This window comes from Aspergillus ochraceoroseus (genome assembly GCF_002846915.1).
Source record: "Aspergillus ochraceoroseus IBT 24754 chromosome Unknown P175scaffold_1, whole genome shotgun sequence".
NCBI classification, from domain to species: Eukaryota; Fungi; Ascomycota; class Eurotiomycetes; order Eurotiales; family Aspergillaceae; genus Aspergillus; species Aspergillus ochraceoroseus.
The window spans coordinates 1,991,556-2,012,063 of record NW_024468476.1 but is presented as its reverse complement, the minus strand read 5'-3'; the positions used below and the strand labels follow the sequence as shown (position 1 = coordinate 2,012,063).

The following is a 20,508-nucleotide window of genomic DNA, read 5'->3' as shown; positions in this document are numbered from 1 at the left end:
GTAAAAAAAAAATAGTATGTCTTAATATAGCTACATACTAGTACAAATTTAAAATACCATACCTACTCTGTACTGTTACAACATCGTCACGGAAACAAATGTGAAAAAAAAAAAAAAAAAAAAAAACACTAGGTTGGTGCCTTATATTTTAGGTTTAACATCTCCTTACCTGCAGTCCATGGATACCTTCAGGTAATTAATTATAACTAACTGGTGATAGGAGACTCAGCACGGATTGATTGATATATACATTTCAAATAAATATTGAGCAGTCACCCACCACTTCTAGAAAAGGCTGTCAGATCTTCCGTGCAGACTGATCCTTCCGTTCCAGCCAGTCATTGATCGATTGACAGCCATTGGAACGTGCAGTGTCCCTGTACTTAAAATGACGAACGCTTCTGGAGTTTTATAGTGAAGAATGTCACATCGTGACTACACTTTCTGATATCTATATCCTAGTAGATCAATCCATAGTAACCTATCATCAGCATAGGATGTTTATATCATTGTACTCTCGGACCTCTGTTTTCTTTACTCAGGATATCCGTCGACTACAGAGTACTAGTCAATAACAATGCAGGATGGCGTCACGGATACTTTTTTGGGGCGTCTGCAGTGCTTCAAATTCCACCCATCAGTCATGAGGCAAGAGCCTGAATTGGTTGCATCTCCACCAATCCCAGTCGCTGGTTCGTGAGCTACTCGGGTTACCTCGGGGGATCCCAATCCTGCGAACCACATTGCTCTTTCTCTTTTCCCTCATTCTCAGCTTGATAATAATAATAATACTTAGTTGATGATGATGATGATGATGATGACAATAATCATGACAATATCATCAAGATCTCCAAGACATTAAAAATGCTTGCGAAACGTTATATCATCGCCCGGTCCAGTTGCTGGACAAGTTCCCACCACTTCGTGTTAACCCGGAGACTAACAAAAAAAAACTCCTGAATTCTGGCAAGTGAAACAACGATGTTACTCTAGTATACATAACTACTCTGAGGTGACTTTTTTTTCAAATCGCCCAGATTTCAAGACAGCCTCATACTCCGTACAGGGTACTGACTTGTAATTCCACTCCTTTCTGGTTTCTTGCTTCCCTCGTACTCGTTACGCTCTGGGCTCCCTCATCGATCCCTGCTAGTAGAGACTAGAGAGTCTCTTCCCGGTGGATCTTCGTTACGGGCCCCAAGATCAAGTCAGTCCCTTCCCCAGAGTCAACACCGTCCCACCTAGTTCTCTAGTTCACCTACGTCTCCCCCATGGAACGTGGGATAACTTGCACCAGAGCCCAGATCCAGATCCCTTGAACTGCTCTGAAGGAATCTTTCTCCGACAATGGCGATGAACCATTTATCCATATAACCCCCACAAAAACAAGATACATGCCCCAAAGTACATGGGGAACCGTGTTTCAGCCAACACAAGGTCGTGGGCGCCAACTGCTTCCTAGCAAGTTTTTGCCGGCCGTGCGGATTCTCGGAAACTTGGGAAGTGCACCGTCGTATCCCCTTCCCAACAGAAATTTAGTCATCTTAGGCCAATGTTACAGGTTCACCCCGTAGAGATTTAGTCGGGCCGTTTTGGTGGGAAAGCTCGAGCATGTTTTGATTGGGGACTAAAAGTACTCTGTATAGTTGGTCGACCTATTCGATCCCCCCGGACTGTCCAGTAGTCATGACTTGTTCAAAAGAGGCGGGCTGAGATAAACACCGACCAGTCCGCCATTGGAATATAAGATCGATGATATCCATTTTATCAAGAACGTGCAGTAGTGCCTAGAATCATGCCATGTTTGTTGTTGTATGTGAAGCATGGGGTCACTTTGCATTTGTTCCGTTTCCGACAGAGGCAATGTTACCTTAAGCATGACTAGAGAAGAAGCAGTCACAATCTGTTAAACGATGTTGCTGTCGTTGAGATTCAGAGAAAAAAAAGTACTGTGCCTTGTAGTGTGCGTCGTAGGGTGCCAACCCCGTCAGAATTGAAATCAGATTCATCAATAGAGGCCATCGCTCTGAGTCATTACAATGCTTTCCTTTCTCAACCGGTTTAGGGGTGCAACAAGATTTGAAATTGCCAGGAAGTCGAGATGTACATTTGTCGTATCAGGTAGTATCTATGGTTGGGTTGGGAATAAGCGACTGTTGTGAAAATTTCTCGCTCTGAATATCGTGAGGCGAGTACTAGAAGAAGAAGAAGAAGAAGAAGAAGAAGAAGAAGAAATGCCACCCCACTAAATACCACATCCTTTATAATTCAATTGAAATGAGTCTCCATTGAAAGTGTAGGAGTAAGGATTGAAAAATCGCAGAGCAGTCCGTCCTCGTAGTCAAGGAATGTGAACCTCTTGTCAATTGCTTCATATACAGGACCAACAAGGTCAGAATAAAACAACACACAAAATGTCATTCTTTCATCACGAAATATCAGATCTCTACAAAAAGAGATCCTCCATCCCCAGACATCCATTCAAGGCCTTTCCAAACTGCTCCGTCCATCTGTCGAAAGCAGAAGTTGGTCGAGTTCTGGGCCGTAGGGAAATAGTATTAATCCGTAGCTGGACGCAGAAACAAAAAGCCGGTCCGCAGCGTCGTCGCGATCATCCCAAGATGAAAACTATATCATCGGCCGCAAGACCTTCTACAGAATTGAGGGTTCAAAAATCTCTGCAATTCAGTCGTGCGATCATGTTTGCTGTGTCCTACTTTCCACGCCGAGGGCATTTGGCGCTAACCCCTTCAAAAATCCCCCCCTCCCCGCCCAAGTAGTTTTTAGCCTGTAAAACCTTGCCTGCTGTCCTCGCGTCTTCCGTCTTTCAACTCTCGAGACCTCCATCCATTCATCCATCCATCATCCGGAGCTTCGCTCCCCCATTAACCACCGTCCCTTACGCGAGATCTCATCACGTCCCGCCTCAATGAATTCTCGCGAGCACTCGGATATGCCTCCGGCGCCCTCCTACCCATCTCCTAACGCCGCGCAGATGGGTCAGGGTGCCATGCCGTACTACACAAACCGCCAACTAACCGCCGACGAACTCCTGTCTGCCGAGCTTTCGCGCGAAACCTCCGGCCCTGGCATCAATGACGGCCCCAGCAATGGGGTCCATCATGCTCAATCGATGGTTCTGGGATCCTCCAACGCTGGTGGCGCTGACATGGGCCGCCCGTCGTCCCCAGATCAACATCAACAACAACAACAACAACAACATATGCTTCAGTTTCCGCCTAGCCAGCAGGTGGGCGTTGATCCGAACCATGATTTGAGTTATGGCGACCAGAGCGCTAGGAGGAAGAGGACAAAGATTTCCCGGGCTTGTGATGAGTGCAGGCGCAAGAAGGTACTTTTTCAGTGGTTTTGTTGTTCTTGTCTTGGTTTCAGACGCGCCACCCTAGTGAATGACCTCTCTCTCTCTAATCGTTCCATATCTCTGCAGGTCCGTTGCGATGCGAGTTCCGAATCTGGAGTCGAGACCTGCTCGAATTGTCGTCGTCTTGGTGTCGTGTGCCAGTTCAGTCGGGTTCCTATGAAACGCGGTCCGAGTAAAGGGTACGAAACAACGCGGCGGAGTTTTTTTTTCTCTTAGGCTTACATGGAATCGCAGGTATATCAAGGAACTTGCGGAACGATTACATACTCTCGAGAGTCAGATACAGCCGGCTATGGTTCATCCGGACATGCCCTACCAGCCTATGAATGAAGTATCGTCTCCACGAGCTTATCAGGACTTCTCGTCACCGATGGATGCGGGCGCAATCGGTCGCAAGAGGACATACTCTGTATTTGATGGGTTGCCAAGTTCGTCCTTTGCTCAACCACCGTTCAACTCGCGCTCGCAAAACGCGTTTGGTTGGTGTTTTGCGCCGCTCCTAAGTCGCTTTCGATTTTGCTAACTCCGTTAGACACGGGCGAAAACCCAACAGACCCTTGCAACCCCGCGGTTGTGAACAGCTCGGCTCCCAAGCCTGGAAACCTTTTCTGGTCAACGGGTAACGATCATGACCTTCCTGCTGGGCTGGAAATCTCCGAAATACCTAAACATGAGGAAGACTTGACTCCATTGAGCGTGGATGAAGGTGCTTTGAATGCGTGAGTCCGCCTGCAAACCTGGTTTCTTGCGCTCTTGTTGCTCAATTTATAACTTCTTTTAGTTACTACCAGCATATTCATCCCATCCTTCCCATCCTACCCAACTCGAAGGACCGTCTTTTAGGGCTTCTTCACCAGTGCAGTCGTGAGGTGCAGGAAATATTCCTGTACAGTTTATATACTCTAACAAGGGTTAACATCGATCGCGTGGTTAGCACATTTGAGAGGATTACTTCGTATGACAATGCGCAGGATCTGCTCTTATATTATACCCGTCAACCGGCTCTGGTTCGCCCGACCGGGGTAAACTTGATTTGGCTCCAGAGTATGCTCCTTATGATCCTTGACTGTGACTCGCGGGGCCCCGACAACTTTGTGCTGAAGGACGGTGTGCCCAAGCACACCTTGATTCAATCTGCCACCAAACTTGGCTCAGATATGGCGAAGAACCTTGGCCAGCTCAAAACTAAGCGATCCTCCGACCCGGATGTTGATTCGGAGGTGAACCTCGTCAGGCGGAACTGGGCATCTCTGGCTGTTTTGACACGTTGGTACGCCATCAGTGTCGCCGACCCTAGCATTCTGGGGATGCACGAAATCGGAGGACGGGAGGATGAAAGAGTTCTCGGCTCCGTGACCGCAGGAATTGCTTGTATGTTCCATTGCTTTGACTCAGCCCGCCCCAGGTCCCTTGCTAACATCGATTCCTCTCTAGCATATTCCACCTTCCTTGTTGAAATGGTGACCCTTGCGGCGGCTGAGCATAACGTTTGTCAGACCAACACTGGGATGGGCCGCGTAGTTGGCGCAAACCTAGTGGCATCTCTTGAACGCCTGTCCAGTGTCGATGATTTCAAGTCTTCTGGTGTCTCGGAAGATGGAGCACCTCACGGTTTCATGGAGAGTCTACAAAATCAACTTTACTGGACTACGCGGCTGCTGATTAAACGACACATCTTCGTCTACAGCCCGTACGAGATCATCTTTTGCGCCGAGGAAGTTATCAATGAGCTGCTAAAGGCGACTGCGCAGTCCCGTCTTTCGACACCCCTCGATCTCCACAGTTTGGCTCTGGCTACCATGACCCTTCTCGAAGCCTCTGTGCTTCCAGAATACTCGAACGAGTGCTGGGAAGCTCTGAAGAAGGTTGATGAGATCCTCGACTACCGTGCAAAGCGTGCCGCCGAATTCTCAGAGTTTGGAGACGTCTTCCACACACCTGGTTGGGACGCTAAGATCCGCCTCTTCCTTGAATGGAGACGAACGAAATCCCAGGAAGCCCAGCTTCAAGATTCCGGCCTCAGCAAGACTGGCTCTGGAGCACCACCAGTGGTAGGACCAAACGAGCAACGCTCTCTCCAACATCTCGCTGATCTCGCTGTCGGTGCCGAGGGCTCTGTCGCCGTAACCGCATCCCCACCACCTGCCATTCCACCATCCGAGAACAACATGAATGCCACTTCGCCTAACCTAGGTCCAGCTCCGCCACCACAAGGCGGCCGCGTTGTTGTCGATTTCACCCTCCTTACGAAGGAAGGTTACCTGAATGTCTTTTCCGGGTTGATTTATCGACGTTCTCGTTAGGGTCTCATCTCATGATTTTCAAGTTTTCAATTGTCGATTATTTTGATGGTCCTGAAAATTGTCTCTATGAACGGATTTATATTGAAAATAAAAAAAAAATTCGATTTTTTTTTTTTTCTTTCCCTTCCTTCTCCCCCCTCTCTTCTTTATTTCTTTCTTTTCTCTGTCCCATCTTGTCACATAATTTATAGAAATGAAATGAAAAAAAGGGGGGGGGGGGGGGGGGGGCGGAGGACAGAGTGAGAAGCAAGCTCTTGAGGTTTGAAACAGGGTTATAGTTAATCCTGTGTGTTTTGTATTTTAGCAAATAGGTTTTATTTTATTGGGGGACTAACTTTCGATTCCTTGATGTGACATGTCCTTCAAGTTAATTAATACTATCTACATCCTTTTTTTCCCTTTATATTATCATTACTTTTGTTTTCATAAAAAAAAAACCCTCACACTATAGGTACGCGTCATAAAACTTCATACTCTGTTTGATAGAGCATCATCATCATCATCATCATCATCATCATCATCAATAAATCCATCACTCACTAGTAAAACAGAGAGGCAACAACCGAAACAAGATAAGAAACAAACCGTACTAAATGCATGGAAGAAGGAAGAATAGGGATATGATATGGGATATGAATATCGATATCGATATCGATACGAATATTCTTCACTTGCCTAAAGCAACCCGGCACCACGTCCCCTCCACATCCTGACAAAGCTGAAGAAACCGTTCGTCCTCGAGGAGCGCGCAAATCCAGTCCTCGAGCTTTTGCGCGCTCTCGATCGTCGACGCCGAACGGTACGGGAATAGGTGAGCATACTGCTGCGGTCTTGCATTTTCTGTCTCGGTGTTGCGTTCACGGTAGGGCGGTGTGGTTTTTGGCTGGATGGGAGAAGACTGCTGGGGAGGGAATGTGTTTTGGGTTATCGATTGCGTGGGGATGGGCGCGGCGTAATCTTGTGTTGGGCCGAACTGGGGTGGTAGTGGTAGTGCGGTTGGAAATTGGGATTGGTTTGTTGTAGGGTTTGGGAGCGAGAGGTTCGGATCTGGGTCTGTGTAGTTTGTTGGAGGTTGCATGAGGATATCATTGTTTGGATGGTCTGGGTGAGGGCTTTCTTTCTCACCTGTGTTGGATGTCTGGGGGGTAGATGTACTGGGTGGTGGTGGGTTAGTAGTAGACATTGGGCCTGAGATTCGCGGTCTTTTCGGGGCGGGCTTGGAAAACGGCAGTTCGCGTTTTGGAGGCAGGATCTGGTCCAGGGTTTGAATGTCGTGGTAGCTGGTTGCTGTGCCTGGTCGATGAGGAACTTGGTTCAGATCAACCGCTGATAGTGTATCGGGATACATAGGTGACTTGGTGTTTAGGGCCAGGTTATGGCGAGGGTATCCTGAAACCAAGTCCATACTGTGTGACGTAGTGGCACTTGATGATGACGATGATGACGATGACGATGACGATGACGATGATGATGCTAGAGAGGGAGCTGTATGCTTGAATTAGTCTACAGCGGACTGTGAATTGGGCTTTATTTTCGATTTAAAGGGCTTACTTGTAGGGGCTCGGGATATCGTGTTGCGAGAGACACCACTCGAGGAGTATGGAGGGGACTCCCTCATATTCAACACTGTAATTCCGTTTCTGCCATGGGCATATGAGCTTCCTTGCGAGCTAAAGACCCCTGTAGTAGGTCCAGAGTTCCACTGCGATGAAGTCGACCGGTGCATAGACTGTGATGATGGTGTAACATTTGATTCCGAGAAAGGGCAGTTGATGTCGCTAAGTATAGCTAGAGCTGTATAGAAGTCCCGATCCGAGGAAAACTTGATCTGGAAACGACGAAGCTGGATTTGAATTAGGATTTCCTCGTGTTCCTCTCCATCTGAAAGACCTAGAACATACCCATCTGTTCTCTTGTGGATATTTGACTGCCAGACAGGGTAACTTGACGACGACAGCAAAGATTGGCTTTTTCGAATTGTTCAACTTGGAGGATTGTTCAAAAAGCTCAGCTTCTCTCATAAGCTCTATTATATTAATTTCCTCCTTTAAGTAGATATTATCAGTAGTCGTCGATCGAAAGAAGTGAGAAATGGCACGAGAAGGACATACAAGAATCTCCTGATCGCGGATGACTTTGAACAAGGTTTTTGCAGGCGAAGTAGGCTGTGCCTTATATTCTTCAAATATTCCAGTAATATCCCCATGTCCGAAGATATGGCTCCAGGTCAAGGGGCCTCTATGGTTGATGGAGGTTGAGGTCCAGGAGAATTTTGCCAGAGGGAGACGGGTTTGCGAGGCTGGCTCTTGAGGTTGCTGGGGGGAGTGATACATCATCCTAGTTGATTATGCTCGCATCAAGAAGAATTGAATAGATGAGGATCATTCGGGGAATCCTTATTATGGGAATCGTCTTTGCTCGGTCATTGATCAAGAGAAAGCCAGAGTGGAGTTCATTGTGTCAGGCTTTTGGCAGGCGACCTGGAGAGTTTGGCGTTCATACTCTCGCCTCGGCCCCATTATACAAGATTTTGAGCTGGTAGACAATAAAGATCCTAAATTATATTTTAGAAACTATTACACTATTGATAATAACCGATATCCTGGCCAAATGCGTGGCTATGGTCGTGGTGGTTTAATACTTCGTATTTGTTGCTGGTTCGGGAAAGTTCATTGCCTTAGTGCCTTGTTTTACAGGCGCAAATGGAATCAAAACAAACGAGGCAAACATCCCAAAGAGGATTCCGGAACTAGGGATAATCCGGACACGCGCGCCTCAGGCCAGAAGGAGCAGCGCGGACTTTTTGCCTGGAGACGCCAGGACGGATCGATCGCAGGATAAACTGGTCGGCGGCAACCAAAGAATTGAAGTCCCCATTGGAACTCTTCCTGTCGCTAACGATCTCTTATGTATCTGCGCCGAGGCGTTTTCTAAATCCCCTCTGGTTTCCCTTCAAGCGGGCTGTCGTACCGCAATCGATCCTCGTCCTTGTCTTGCGATAGCTTGGGACCGCGCCTAAGCTCTCTAACCATTCGCGGGGCGACTTTCTATCGATTTTTCACCGACGCAGCATCGCTTCGGGAGACGACAAACCTGTTTTTCGCATCGGCAAAAACCCAGGAGGGATACGAACGGCGAGACAGTCAAAGGGACTGGACGTCTAATTTGACTCCAGCGCGTCCGATTGTTGAGCGATCCCATCAAGGCACCAGGTCCGGGGCCGAAAGCCTGCGAGCAACCGGCAAAGTATACTTAGCTGGTACTGCGGAATCAAGTCTGCTTCTGTATCATCGAGTTTCTCGGGTTGACGCGACAGGAAAGACACGGGGTTTTGGTGTTGGACACGCCTAGGCGATCTTTGTGGAAGCAACGAGAGACTCGAGAATTAGTCCAAAATGGCTACTCACACTCCTCGTACATCCCTACGCGGTGAGCATGACCGCTAGACCTACTTTTTTTGCTTGCGAAAGCTGATGATTTCCTGTTTATTACTTGCAGAGGGCTTGCGACAAGCTCCTAAGGCCAATCAACCTTTCATCCCTGATACGACGCCAGTACGGCGCTCCCATCTTCACGCGAATCAATCCCCACAGCCTCATCTCATCCAGCCATACTCCAACTCGCCGGCCAATCCGGGTAGTCCTCGTGTTCCGGCCGAGAATTGGGATGGCAAGGATCAGAGAGTCCCCATGTCGACACGCGAAGTGGTGACACCTGGAAACCGACCAGGCCTATTCACCAGTATGCATGGGAAGGACAAGACCGCGAAACAGCCGGACTTTTATGATCCTTACTTTCCACTTAAATATTTAGAAGTCCCAAAGTGTACGTGCATTTGGTCTCCTTCAACCGTTATCTGGCCCGGAGAGGCGACTAACATCTACTATAGCAGATCATATCTACAAACGCGCCCACTATGGCCTACAGTCCGGAATCTCCGACGAAGTAGATTTTGCATTATATCACCTCGTTCAAATATCTAATCAGCGAGGAGACAAATTCAAGTTCGAGGGCTTCCCATTGCTAGCTGAAAGCCTAATGGAAAAGGCCATCGACGTTTCCTTCCTCTGCACCGGCATTAAATGGGAGCTGCAATATGACTTCCCACAGTCAATAGATCGCGTTAATGTCCTCAACTCTCTTCATGGTACCCGCGATATCCTAGAAAGGATCAAAAGGATACCGGTTACTTTGCCTCAAGACACCCTTGAGACATACGAGTTCAATCACCGTCTTCGGAATATCAAGGAAGCCACCTTAATCCTCAGGAACATGGTTCTATTGAAGGAAAACGCATACTACCTCTCACGCTATGCTGGTGGTCTTTTAAGAGATTTCCTGGTGATCATGATCAACATCCCCGACCAGCCACGGCTAAACGAAATTAAAAATGACGCGCTGGATATCGCAGAGGAGGTGACCAGGTTTATGAGAACTGACCCGGAAGATCCTCTCTGGATTTCGTTGCTGAACTGTCTCGACTCTCCCGATCGCGCCCACGTCGTTCGTGCACTCTGGGCCCTCACTCACTTCTCAACGGAATTGGACGAACCGGAAGCGAACCGAGCAATGGATCGTATGCCGAAGCAAACCCTACAACAGCTGTATCTCCTTTCCCTTCTTGACCTTGATAAGGACATCCTGAGCGGTGCACTTGACTTCTGGTATCAATACTCCCTTTCTCGTGAGAATGTCGAGACCATGCTGGAGGTTTTTAATTTCTCAACTATTTTCGTCCCACGGATGATTGCGTTATTAACGCACGAAGGTCGCCCTATGAAGAAGGAAACTGTCTTGCAAGAGGAAAAGGTAGCGCCTCCGCCGTCAGAAATCCCGCGCGTTCCTGCGGAACTTTTGAAAGACCTCATGGAGTTGTCTGAACCGGAACGTAGCTCGCGCTGGCTACGCTGTTGTTTTGTCGAGGACCCTGACTGTGAGATCACGCAAATCGCACTTTGGCAGGCGTACCAGAGTCGCTTCGCTGATCCTCGCGTTCCTGGTGGTGGCGTCCTCCCCGCTGCAGAGTTCATCAAAAATGTCAGCACTACGTTCACGAACGCCCAAGCCCAGGTCATCAATGGACCTGGGTCTTCAACTAGGTTCATCATCAAGGGTATTCGACCCCTTGAAACCGCGTACACATTTCGAGGATTTCCTTACATTTACTGCAAATGGCAAGATAACTTAAAACCGACGAAAACTTGTCAGCGCGCCTTTGGCACACCCACAGACCTCCGAAATCACGTTTTCGCCGACCATATGAATTTAAAGTCGACCGAAACTCCTGGCCACTATGATCTTGATGATGCGGAATCACCTGTGCACACCTGTCTTTGGGACAACTGCACCAAGTTCCGGTCGTCCGGCCCTAGTGCTAATACTGCCTTGGTTGCAGGCCATGTTTATTCGCATCTGCCCGAGGAGCGACCTGCAGATGCAGAACCCCCAATCTCGAAGCGTGCAGTACTCCAGGAGCGCATTGTGCGCAAGTGGTTCTATATGGATACACCTGTCAGTGATCGGGGAGAGCCTGTGGGAGTGGCATATAAAGCCGCTCTCGTCCTGCGTAATCTTGCCAGAAATCTTCCAAATGGAATTGCGCCGAACCATGATGGGCTTTCATGGAAAAAGGCTGTTTTCCTCAGTCACCGCCCCAGGATTGTCGAAGTTTGGGACCGAAACAGGTCACTGCGGAAGGAGCTGACCGAGTTGATCATGATATTAGAGAAAGAGGAATACTATTGAAGGGAAAGTCAAGAATGAGAAATCTAACGGACACTTCTCAAGAATCATAACCGCCAGCTATGTCTGCCGACTTTGACCCTTTGTTGGCATTTTACTTTTCACCCTTGTGCTATTGTCTTCTGTACAAAATACCCTGAATTTTTCTCCAATATCTTTATTTTAACTCGCCACATGTTTCCTTTTCTTTATGTTTTTTTTTTCTTTTAACAGGGCCTTGAAAAAGCCTACGCGCTTATTGCGACCTGTGGTGGCATTTGTTTCTTTTTAAAAGATTTCTCCAAGGGAGCCTTATCATTAAGGTTATCTTGAATTTGCTGTCAAAGCTATGTGGCGTCCAGGAAATGGGGTAGAACGGAGATCGGTTGAATATCTTGGATTTTTGTTTTCTTTTACTGTCCTTCTTTTCTTCATAATCCGTCTTGCTATAATACTTCATGCGTTCTCGATGAGTGTACCATAGGGAGATATGGACGAACAGAGAGTTATTATCAAGTTTATTTAACACTCCGACATATTTGGTTTAATTTTCTAGCCTCGTGTGTTGCCCTTCCCCGTTGTAGGCATTTTTTCAACTACTGCAAATGCGTCAAGCTTTCAAGGTTGGCAAGGAGGGATCCCGGATGGCGAGACTCCCAAGGCTCCGGCGACTCCGGCACTGAGATCCAATGTGTTATGTCGAGCAATTATAGTAGGTAGCTTTGAGCCTGGGTATTTAGATTGCATCATTGATAGGCGTGCTAGTTCCTTTGCGTGACCCCCGTATTCTATATGTGGTGGTGGGTATTGTGTGGAGGTAAAAGTTCCCATGGACCATTAAGTTCACACCCGTCGAGGTACCTATCGCGGCACTATTCACTGACTTGTCTGTGATCTCGGGGTTGATTCGAAGTTTTGGAAATTTAAAGAAATAGGCTAAATCTGAGCTCCGCAGCGATGAGTTGTTCACGTCGAAACGAAATTCCCAAACAGGTATATAAAGTGGACCGGAATACATTCTGCTGGGGTCTTCTCCAAGTACCCAAGCAGAGTTCGAAACGAAGCTATCCCGCGTAACGGCGTTAGGAGGTCAAAGTCCTGAAATATCATCATAACAGCAAAGGCAGCGAGGACGATGGGGATCGATTGATTGCTAGAATCATCTCATAAGCGTGGGACTAGAGTGGCGGGTTAGTATGGAGAAGCTCGGGGCTGGTGTTGAACCAACCGTCCTATCTAGATCCAACGCTTTTGTAATCGAATCGGTTCCTGATTTCACAGTAGAGAGTGGAAGGTGAATCCGGAATTTCCGCGGACTGTGGAACTATAATAATAACAGATAAAGTAAATGTAGTAGCGGTCAAGAAATTCTGATTCAACGAGGTCGAATCAGACCCGATTGCCTGCCTGAGGATCCAGACGTTGCACCTGTTCTCCGTCTTTCGTCGTTTTGTTTTTCGCCTTCAGCTCATCAATTTCGCATCTCCTTTATTGGATCATGACAAGGCTGTCCTGTTTCTTCATTTCTTTTTCTTAATCTATATAATAATGACTAATTCTGTGTTGCAACCCAATCTGCATAGAATTACATCATCCTTCAGGCACAATGTATCAGTCGGTCAATCTCTAGGTGACTTTTTTCCCCCGCCACTCACCCACATCCATCAGCATACAAGAACGCTAATGACTCGTCCCTGTTGGATCGACGGTTCTAACCATGCTGAACATGATCACTATTTTCAGTCTGGCACCAATCCCAGGTCGCCGGGTGGGTTCCTCGTGTCTTTAGCGTCGTACTCCTCCTGTTGTCCCTCATCTTGCAGACTTGCCAGTCGATGCTCGCCAAAGCCAATCATCATTATTCTTTCGAGCTCGCTGATAATTTGAACCTGGAATGATAACAAAGGACTCGGGGATTCATGAAATCAATGGACTGGAATGGACCGCGTATAGTGTTAGCGCTTAAGACAGTGGTGCACTTCAGACTCTCAGAGTCATGCTGTCAACTTGTCAACTTGTCAGTGTCCTGCACTACCAGGGTAAGGAACATTAGCGCGGGCCCGTGGGAGAAACTTGCCGTTCACCTTAGAGTGAAAGACGCTTTTTGTTTGGCATTAGTCCTCTCCACTAAAAAGTGACAAATCTGTGTATGCCCATACATGCAGATATGTACTCTGTCCTTGACTAGCTCATCACGGACCATATGATCTTACCACTGGCTGAGAACTGTGCCTGAAAGTTAATTTGGCATTCGATGCGATAGCCAATTCAATGATTATTCCCACCGACATTTCTGTCATCATTGCCGGTGATCTATCTTATTCGGTAACTTTGACCATACGGAAGCAATGCAGTGCATCGGTGGCCAAAGCTGCCACTCCACTTTTGTGCCTGCGAAGCCCGAATAGGATCAGAGGATTGGCGAAGGCGAATCTAGGCACATGGCTTCAATGTTGGATTCCTCGAAAAACTACATTCTGCATTGGAAAGCCCGACGAGCAAAGCCCCGTTGAAAAAAAGAAAGAAAGAAAAGAAACTTTCTTGCAGAGAAGAGTTGTGCAGATCTCGCCGCAACAGCTATTAGCAAAAGACAAAGGGTATTGTTCTTGGTTCTAGTGTTTCAAAATGGAAATATACTCTTTTTCCAATTCCAAGAAAGGGTGTGAAACCATATCAATAATTCACTATCATTACTTTTTGCTCCACCTTTTCCATTGGCAGCTCTTGATGTCGGGTTACAACTGCATGGCTCCACCCTGGTCTCAATAGTCCAGATGAACTGCCTTGAGAACCCTGGTTGATCCCTAGTGGCCAGTGCCTGGTGTTATCACTGGAATGCGCAGGACTCGTGCTGAACTGCCAATGGAGGCTTGGAGGCTTGCAGACTTTGAGGCTTTTGGTTTCGCGTATTTCTTCCCCGCGAGCCGGTGCCTACACGCCAAAGATTGATTCTGATTACACGTGGATGTTTTCTTTTCTTCCTTTTTCTTTTTATCATGCTTTTTCTTTTTTTAGCTGAGCCTTCATCATTGGAGATTCAGGAATAGTGCTCACCTCCGGAGTATTATTCTCTTTCTTGTCTGGCCACTGTAACCATGCATATGTACAGCCCAGGAGCATGCTGTCTTATAGGCCCGGTAACATGCGCATGGTGTCATCGTCATTAACCCGGACGACTCACAATTATTATCTCTATCGAAAGTTTTTGCCCCTTGAAGAAAGGTGGAAGCATCTCGATTTTCTCATCGTTAGCTCATTTTACTTCTACCTAGCGCGCCAAATGGTGGTTCAAACTTTTAGACTGGCTTATACTGGGCTTAAGCAATCTCTGAACAAATACCATTTGGCTCTACTTATCTTGTACTCGCCCCTCGCTTTTTATACACCTCCAAGCTGCCCTGTTTCCAATTTCCCCTCCCTCTCTCCTCCTTCAACCCGCAGCTTTACGCTTCATGTGCTTCTCAACGCTCATTTAACAGGATATTTTGTGAGACATGACAGTAACCCAATTCACTTTGATTGAGGTTTAGATCGGGTTCACGCACTCGAGCCACTCATTTCCTCCTCCCCACACTCTTTACAGACCACCCTTCCGGTTTTCGAACCGTGCGCTTCTTTACACGCTCTACCAGGGCTTTGGAAACTTCCTTTCCCTTCATAGTTGTTGGATGGAACCATGGCAATAGGCGTGCCTCGCGGTCGACAGGCACTGGTGGTCAGTGCCACCTTCACCTCCCTGGCCACCTTGATCACAGTAGTTCGTGTCTACACACGGGCGTTCTTGGTGAAACAGATGGGTGCAGATGACTGGACAATTTTAGTATCCCTGGTATGCTTCCAGCACGGTCAGACCCGGCATTTAACCCAACCCAACTAAACATACGTACAGTGTTTAAGTTGGATATTTTTTGGTCTTTTTGTGGGAGGTTCGCGCCGCATCTCTCCGGTCTAAGCATCTCTGCAATCGGAGCCATAGCTAACTCTTATTCCTCCGCCGCCAGAAACTGCATATCTTATGGGCGAGCACTACGACAAGGTTCCCCCAGCCACTTTCAACAAGCAAATGATTGTAGGTTCCTCTTCCTGCAGTTACGAACCAGGGTTGCTTTGTTATATATTCTTATGCTAATATTGAATCCATCGGTGTAGTGTTTTTGGGCTTCCGTCCCTATCTATCAAGCCACCCTGATCAGTACCAAAGCTTCCATCCTCTTGCAGTACAAACGGGTTTTCTCCACCCCGCGCATGCGTCTTGCCTGCTACTACTTGCTTGGATTCCTCGCGGTTTGGGGAACATGGACTTTCCTCAGCGCATGGCTTAATTGCCTCCCAGTCGCTAAGTTTTGGAATGACTCCATTTACGGCTATTGCCTGGATAAGAAAGCTCTCTGGTTCTCGAATTCTAGTATCCATATTTTCACCGATACCCTCATCTTGATCTACCCAATGCCGGTTCTCAAAAACCTCCAGCTTCCTTTACGACAAAAATTGGCTCTCATGTGTATCTTCGCGCTGGGAGTTTTGTAAGTCTTTTTCTCTTACCTTTTTTTTGACCGTCACAGCCACTAACCAATGTACATCAGTGTGCTTGTTACCAGTGTTCTCCGTTTAAGAAGTCTTCTAGTTATCGCCGATTCCTCAGATGAAACCTGTATGTCTGAATCTGATTCTTGAATTCTTGAGACGTGAAAAGAGATCGATGCTAATAGCTAGCAGATGACAATGTTGGAGCAGCCACCTGGTCTGCTATCGAATGCAACGTCGCTCTTATGTGTGCTTCTCTCCCTGCGACCCGGGCTTTCATCTCCCGTCTTCTCCCTCGATTTTTCTCAACAGGCCGAAGCAAGGGTACAACAAACCCCTACAATGATGGCCCCCGAAGCCGCACTACAAACCACACAGGTTTCCAGGCTTCCATCGCCGCCACAAATCCTCAGTCCCCCCGTTTCCAGATGAATGTTATGGGTGGGCGTGCCGATAGTCCTGGGGGCAAGGATTATCTTCCCTCTACCCTGGTGGGAGAAATCAAGGTTACCACCATTGTGTCGCAAGAATCTGTGGTTTCGCCTCAAGATGAGTATTCCAGCTTGCGACGGTTGATCAACGACTAATTTTCATGGTTCTTAATGGGAGGCAAGAGCAGAGTGGGTTTCCCGTTGCTTGATTTCTTTCTCAGTATTTTATTTATCTTTTTTATCACCGTCTTTTCTCAACAACCACCCCCACTGCCGTTGTAATTTTTTTTTTTTTCTCAAAAGCCTGTTGTCAATCCTGTCCTTCATTTTCTTTTCTTTTATATATCTGGGATTTTTCCGATCTTGTTGGTAACGAACAAGAAAGGGAGCGGACAGGGTACTTACATAGAGCCCCTTTTGTGACGATAATGACCAAGAAAGACAATTTCAGATAGTTAGAATATAACATTGCTATCCGAAATATGAGGCTGCAAGAACAGACATCTTAAGATAGACAAGAACCATGCAACTCGAAGGTTTGTGCGCGAACTTCCAAACAAAAAAAATAGGTTATATTTCTTAAACCGCCAGTCCTGCTCCGACAACACAGAACCTCGGTATCGTAAGGGTAACAGCTTGTGCCTACATAATAATACATGATATGATCCCTGAGGTTTGTCTCTTCCGGTCCTCCGTCATCATGGTCGGAGGAGTAGGAGGAGGTACCGACATTAAGCCCAGTTTTATAGGAAAAGGAAGCAATGTCTAACTAACTAAATAACTACATATGTAGAGACTGTGCTGAGTATAAATACTTTGCGCTGAACACCAGGCAAAACCCCAACCTCACCTGCCATCTTACGGTATATAAGACTTGTCCTGCAGGGGCTACATGCATCCTAGCCCTATATTACATATATTATAAGGGGTTGGCTTGTTTCTTCTCGGGAATTCAGTTCTCTCTACCTACTAGGTAGTTATCAACCAGGGATGAACAGATTGGAGGGTAATTTAGATTCAAAAGGAAATAGAAGATATACACATTTTATCATATTTGATACTACTAAGTCTTTGCGGGTGGGGGCGCGTTGTAGGCAGCAAATGCGATTATTTTTCAGCATCAAAGTTCACAGGCCCTCCTCATTTACAATCATAATATCCATTCCATACCTTGTCATGACTAAAATGAGGGGGTAAATACAGCAAGGCAGAAGAAGAATAACCCTGTGAAAAGGAGAGAAAAATGTCAAGATAGAATCACAGTGCGCTCTGGCGCGGAAGTCTAAAAAGCCTAACACCACATTATGTGCAGCTGGGGAGGAAATGGAACATGAAAAGAGGAAGAAGAAAAAATATATATGGAATGAGAATGAATAAAATAGAATAGGTACGGTTTTGGGGAACTAACTACTCCCAGACATTAGAAAACAGGTCATCAGCCCCTCCAAACCCGCCCGCCGGTTTAGGTGGAACATTCGCACTATTATTGGGTGCATTGCTTGAGGTCATTGTCGTATTCGAGCTGATGGGTGCTGCGCTAGCCCAGCCGCCGAAATCTTCATCCTCTGCGACAGTGGGTGCTGGTGGCTTGGATGAAGCAGGGGCACCCCAACCAGCACCAATGTCATTGGCAGTCAAGGTGTCCGGCACTTTCATCATCGAGGATGCAGAAGGCGCGGGGGGGCCGCGGGAGCAGCAGGTTCGGGGGTGCTCCATGCATTTCCGCCCCAAGGGTCAATAGCGGCTGGGTTAATGCTGGGGACAGAAGCTGTGCTCACAGGCTTAGGCGCTGGTGGTTGGGGCACGGGGTTGCTAATGTTGAAAGCAGACTTCAGCTCCTGTTGGGGAGAAACGGTTGGCGCGGCGGCCGCATGTGGTGCGGGAGGAGAAAAGGAGCTGTTAGAGACTGGGGGAGAGGCAAACCCGAACATGTCATGAGACAGGGATGATGATGGCGGCTTGGGTTTAGGTGAAGAAGGGTATTGAAAGCCGGAGAATCCAAAGTCATTTCCATTGGACGAAATCGAGGTGGTGCGGGATTGCGGCTTTGCAGCTGGGATTGTAGGAGACGTGAGACTGTCAAATAATCCGCCGCCGCCTCCGCTGCTAATGGAGCCAATTGGAGAGGTCATTTTGGGTGCTGCAGGAGTCGACTTGCTAGAGGCGAAGCTTGTCAAATCTGCGAACGGTGAGGGTTTCGAGGCGGGTTTCGGGGCTGGGGGGGAAGTTGTAGTTGGGAAGCTTAGCCCGCTGAAGGCATCAGTCAGTCCACCCAAGTTGGAGGAGGCAGGCTGCGGTGGTGGAGAGGCCAAATCTCCAAACGACGAGGTGCGCTCATGCTGTATTGGGGCAGGCTGGGGCTTCGAGTAGAGTGAGAGAATAGACTGTTTCAAATCCGGTCTAGACATTCCAGTTGAGCCCACAGGAGTGGATGCCGTACTGGCGGGGCGATTGTTGGCCGCTGGAGGGGCACTTCCAAAGAAATCGAGTCCGAGCAATGAGTCTCCAGGTCGAGTCGGCTTCGAGGCAGCTGGTGTCTGTTTAGGAGGCGCACGGATGGAAGGTTCGGTGGTGTTGGGACGAATCGGGGGAGAAATATCGTCATCCGCGAACAAGTCAATCGATGCTTGAGGACGGTGCACCGCGGGCCGGCTAGTTGTTGTTGCCACTCGTTGGGAGGCGGAACGTTCGAGCTTTGCCTTTTCCTGAACAACCGCGAGGGGCTTGCAGGCAGAATGTTAGCCGCAAAGCGGGACATCCAAGGAATAGTTGTATTGGGGGGGAATGGACTTACCACATCGTCATCGCCGGTATCCAAGGTTGCCGGATCAGGCATTGGGCCGTCCATCACCCAGCGTTTAGATTCATATTTAGTACGGATGAAATTCTCGATCTTCCTATTTCCATTTTTGATGTCAGTGAGGACTTTGTTGATCACTCCTTGAGCTGTTAGCAATTCCACTCACCCTTCTGGTGGAACATGGCCAGGCGCCAGCTTGGCTTCCCAATATCTAATATGACTTGTCAGTCCAACAGGACATTCAAATACATGGTCCCGCGGCGGTGAACGAACTTATTGGCTCTAGCATTGCCCCATCTCACTACACTTTGAAGTTGTTCGTCGGTCCACGCATCGAGGTCCACAGATTTCACTCTGCTAATATGGGTGCCCATGCCCCTATGGATTCCCGAACAGCGAATACAAATGAATATTCCTAGATTCCAGGAAGCCCATCGCGGGTCTAGAGCAGACATTGTTACTCAACGTTCGAAGACAGACGAGAGATGAAATCAAAGAAATATATATAGAAGTTTTCCGCAGTGCAGACTCACGTTTGTTGCGCTTACAGTCGGCACATATCTTGTTTTGTTCGAGTTTCAGCAGGCTCTTGATGGTCTGCTGGTTCTGAGCAGCCTGGGATGGGGTCGCACGGCGAGACATAACCGGCTGGTGGAGGTCCGCAGTCCGTTGGAGAGACTGGAGGGAAACAGTAAAGAAGTGAAGAGGGGGGAAAGGGAAAGGCAAGTAGAGGAAGAGTGTAGGAAGTGAAAGTTGAACGGGGGAATTGGATATTAGTTACCACTAGGTGGCGGATCGGATGCGGTGTCAGGTGTCGGCTGTCGGCCTCAGGCAGAAGCACCCCGACAGATGCCCGATACGGCGACTATCACGTGCGAGGATATTGTTCGGCCTCTTTGAATCAACAGAACGATTCCAGGACTTTGATCATGAAACCAAAGCCAGAATCAGGGATGGAATTAAGGGACCACTCTCACGATGTGATTTCATATCGAAAACTGACTGCTATGTTATATCAGACCGGATGCAGGCAGCTTAGTATCAACGGCCGGAGATGCTCTATAGTTCCAAATCCCACCTACTACCTTGGCAATCCAACGAATTGTATCATCGTAGTCCTTGTCGGTTACTGTGTCCACCCGATAGCAGCCAAATCAGCTACCGAACTTGATTTAAAATAAAAAAAAAAAACAACACACACGTTACCAGGTGATTGCTGGAGAAATCGAAGCAAAAAAGAATGACAAACTATTGATGCGTTGTCGGGGAGTCGAACCCCGGTCCCTACCTTGGAAGGGTAGGATGATAACCGTTACACTAACAACGCGTGTTCTTGTTGAGAGTAGA

General features: G+C 47.7%; 6 protein-coding genes and 1 non-coding gene across 7 annotated transcripts; 4 read left to right on the top strand and 3 right to left on the bottom strand.

The window, feature by feature from the left end:
• Positions 1–2,688: 2,688 nt before the first annotated feature.
• Positions 2,689–5,823, top strand: P175DRAFT_0497467 (putative C6 finger domain protein). Its single transcript, XM_040896289.1, has 6 exons — positions 2,689–3,352; positions 3,449–3,561; positions 3,617–3,861; positions 3,915–4,101; positions 4,164–4,753; positions 4,817–5,823. The coding sequence occupies exons 1-6, from the start codon at positions 2,930–2,932 to the stop codon at positions 5,683–5,685; spliced, it is 2,427 nt and encodes an 808-aa protein (XP_040755739.1). The 5' UTR covers positions 2,689–2,929; the 3' UTR covers positions 5,686–5,823.
• Positions 5,824–6,352: 529 nt separating this feature from the next.
• Positions 6,353–8,018, bottom strand: P175DRAFT_0527808 (uncharacterized protein; the record flags this gene model as incomplete). The annotated part of the gene is made up of 4 exons (XM_040899556.1): positions 6,353–7,170; positions 7,237–7,528; positions 7,587–7,730; positions 7,797–8,018. The coding sequence occupies 4 exons, from the start codon at positions 8,016–8,018 to the stop codon at positions 6,353–6,355; spliced, it is 1,476 nt and encodes a 491-aa protein (XP_040755738.1).
• A 277-nt stretch (positions 8,019–8,295) lies between these two features.
• Positions 8,296–9,036, top strand: P175DRAFT_0527807 (uncharacterized protein; the record flags this gene model as incomplete). The annotated part of the gene is made up of 3 exons (XM_040899555.1): positions 8,296–8,329; positions 8,382–8,610; positions 8,688–9,036. 3 exons carry the CDS (start codon positions 8,296–8,298, stop codon positions 9,034–9,036), a joined length of 612 nt encoding a protein of 203 aa, XP_040755737.1.
• A 44-nt stretch (positions 9,037–9,080) lies between these two features.
• On the top strand, positions 9,081–11,430 carry P175DRAFT_0429207 (putative chromatin remodeling complex subunit (Rsc9); the record flags this gene model as incomplete). Its single annotated transcript, XM_040893346.1, has 3 exons — positions 9,081–9,114; positions 9,184–9,510; positions 9,575–11,430. 3 exons carry the CDS (start codon positions 9,081–9,083, stop codon positions 11,428–11,430), a joined length of 2,217 nt encoding a protein of 738 aa, XP_040755736.1.
• Positions 11,431–14,743: 3,313 nt separating this feature from the next.
• P175DRAFT_029256 (putative integral membrane protein) lies at positions 14,744–16,594 on the top strand. Its single transcript, XM_040892789.1, has 6 exons — positions 14,744–15,235; positions 15,296–15,332; positions 15,408–15,475; positions 15,556–15,929; positions 15,990–16,057; positions 16,123–16,594. Exons 1-6 carry the CDS (start codon positions 15,083–15,085, stop codon positions 16,515–16,517), a joined length of 1,095 nt encoding a protein of 364 aa, XP_040755735.1. The 5' UTR covers positions 14,744–15,082; the 3' UTR covers positions 16,518–16,594.
• Positions 16,595–17,397: 803 nt separating this feature from the next.
• On the bottom strand, positions 17,398–19,917 carry P175DRAFT_0497462 (stromal membrane-associated protein). The gene is made up of 6 exons (XM_040896288.1): positions 19,695–19,917; positions 19,435–19,603; positions 19,328–19,372; positions 19,156–19,258; positions 18,125–19,084; positions 17,398–18,071 (listed from the first exon to the last, which is right to left on the bottom strand). Exons 1-6 carry the CDS (start codon positions 19,801–19,803, stop codon positions 17,769–17,771), a joined length of 1,689 nt encoding a protein of 562 aa, XP_040755734.1. The 5' UTR covers positions 19,804–19,917; the 3' UTR covers positions 17,398–17,768.
• Positions 19,918–20,416: 499 nt separating this feature from the next.
• On the bottom strand, positions 20,417–20,488 carry P175DRAFT_0t4. The gene has a single exon. It is a non-coding gene; the product is annotated as a tRNA-Gly (tRNA).
• Between the last annotated feature and the right edge of the window lie 20 nt (positions 20,489–20,508).

Coding starts and splice junctions, on each gene's coding strand:
- P175DRAFT_029256 (XM_040892789.1), top strand. CDS start 15,083: ATGGCAATAGGCGTGCCTCGCGGTCGACAGGCACTGGTGGTCAGTGCC. Junction 15,333..15,407: donor TTTTGGTCTTTTTGTGGGAG/GTTCGCGCCGCA, acceptor CTCCGCCGCCAG/AAACTGCATATCTTATGGGC. Junction 15,930..15,989: donor ATCTTCGCGCTGGGAGTTTT/GTAAGTCTTTTT, acceptor AATGTACATCAG/TGTGCTTGTTACCAGTGTTC.
- P175DRAFT_0497462 (XM_040896288.1), bottom strand. CDS start 19,803: ATGTCTCGCCGTGCGACCCCATCCCAGGCTGCTCAGAACCAGCAGACC. Junction 19,085..19,155: donor ATACCGGCGATGACGATGTG/GTAAGTCCATTC, acceptor TCTGCCTGCAAG/CCCCTCGCGGTTGTTCAGGA. Junction 18,072..18,124: donor AGCCTGTGAGCACAGCTTCT/GTCCCCAGCATT, acceptor AAATGCATGGAG/CACCCCCGAACCTGCTGCTC.
- P175DRAFT_0497467 (XM_040896289.1), top strand. CDS start 2,930: ATGAATTCTCGCGAGCACTCGGATATGCCTCCGGCGCCCTCCTACCCA. Junction 3,562..3,616: donor AAACGCGGTCCGAGTAAAGG/GTACGAAACAAC, acceptor ATGGAATCGCAG/GTATATCAAGGAACTTGCGG. Junction 4,102..4,163: donor GATGAAGGTGCTTTGAATGC/GTGAGTCCGCCT, acceptor AACTTCTTTTAG/TTACTACCAGCATATTCATC.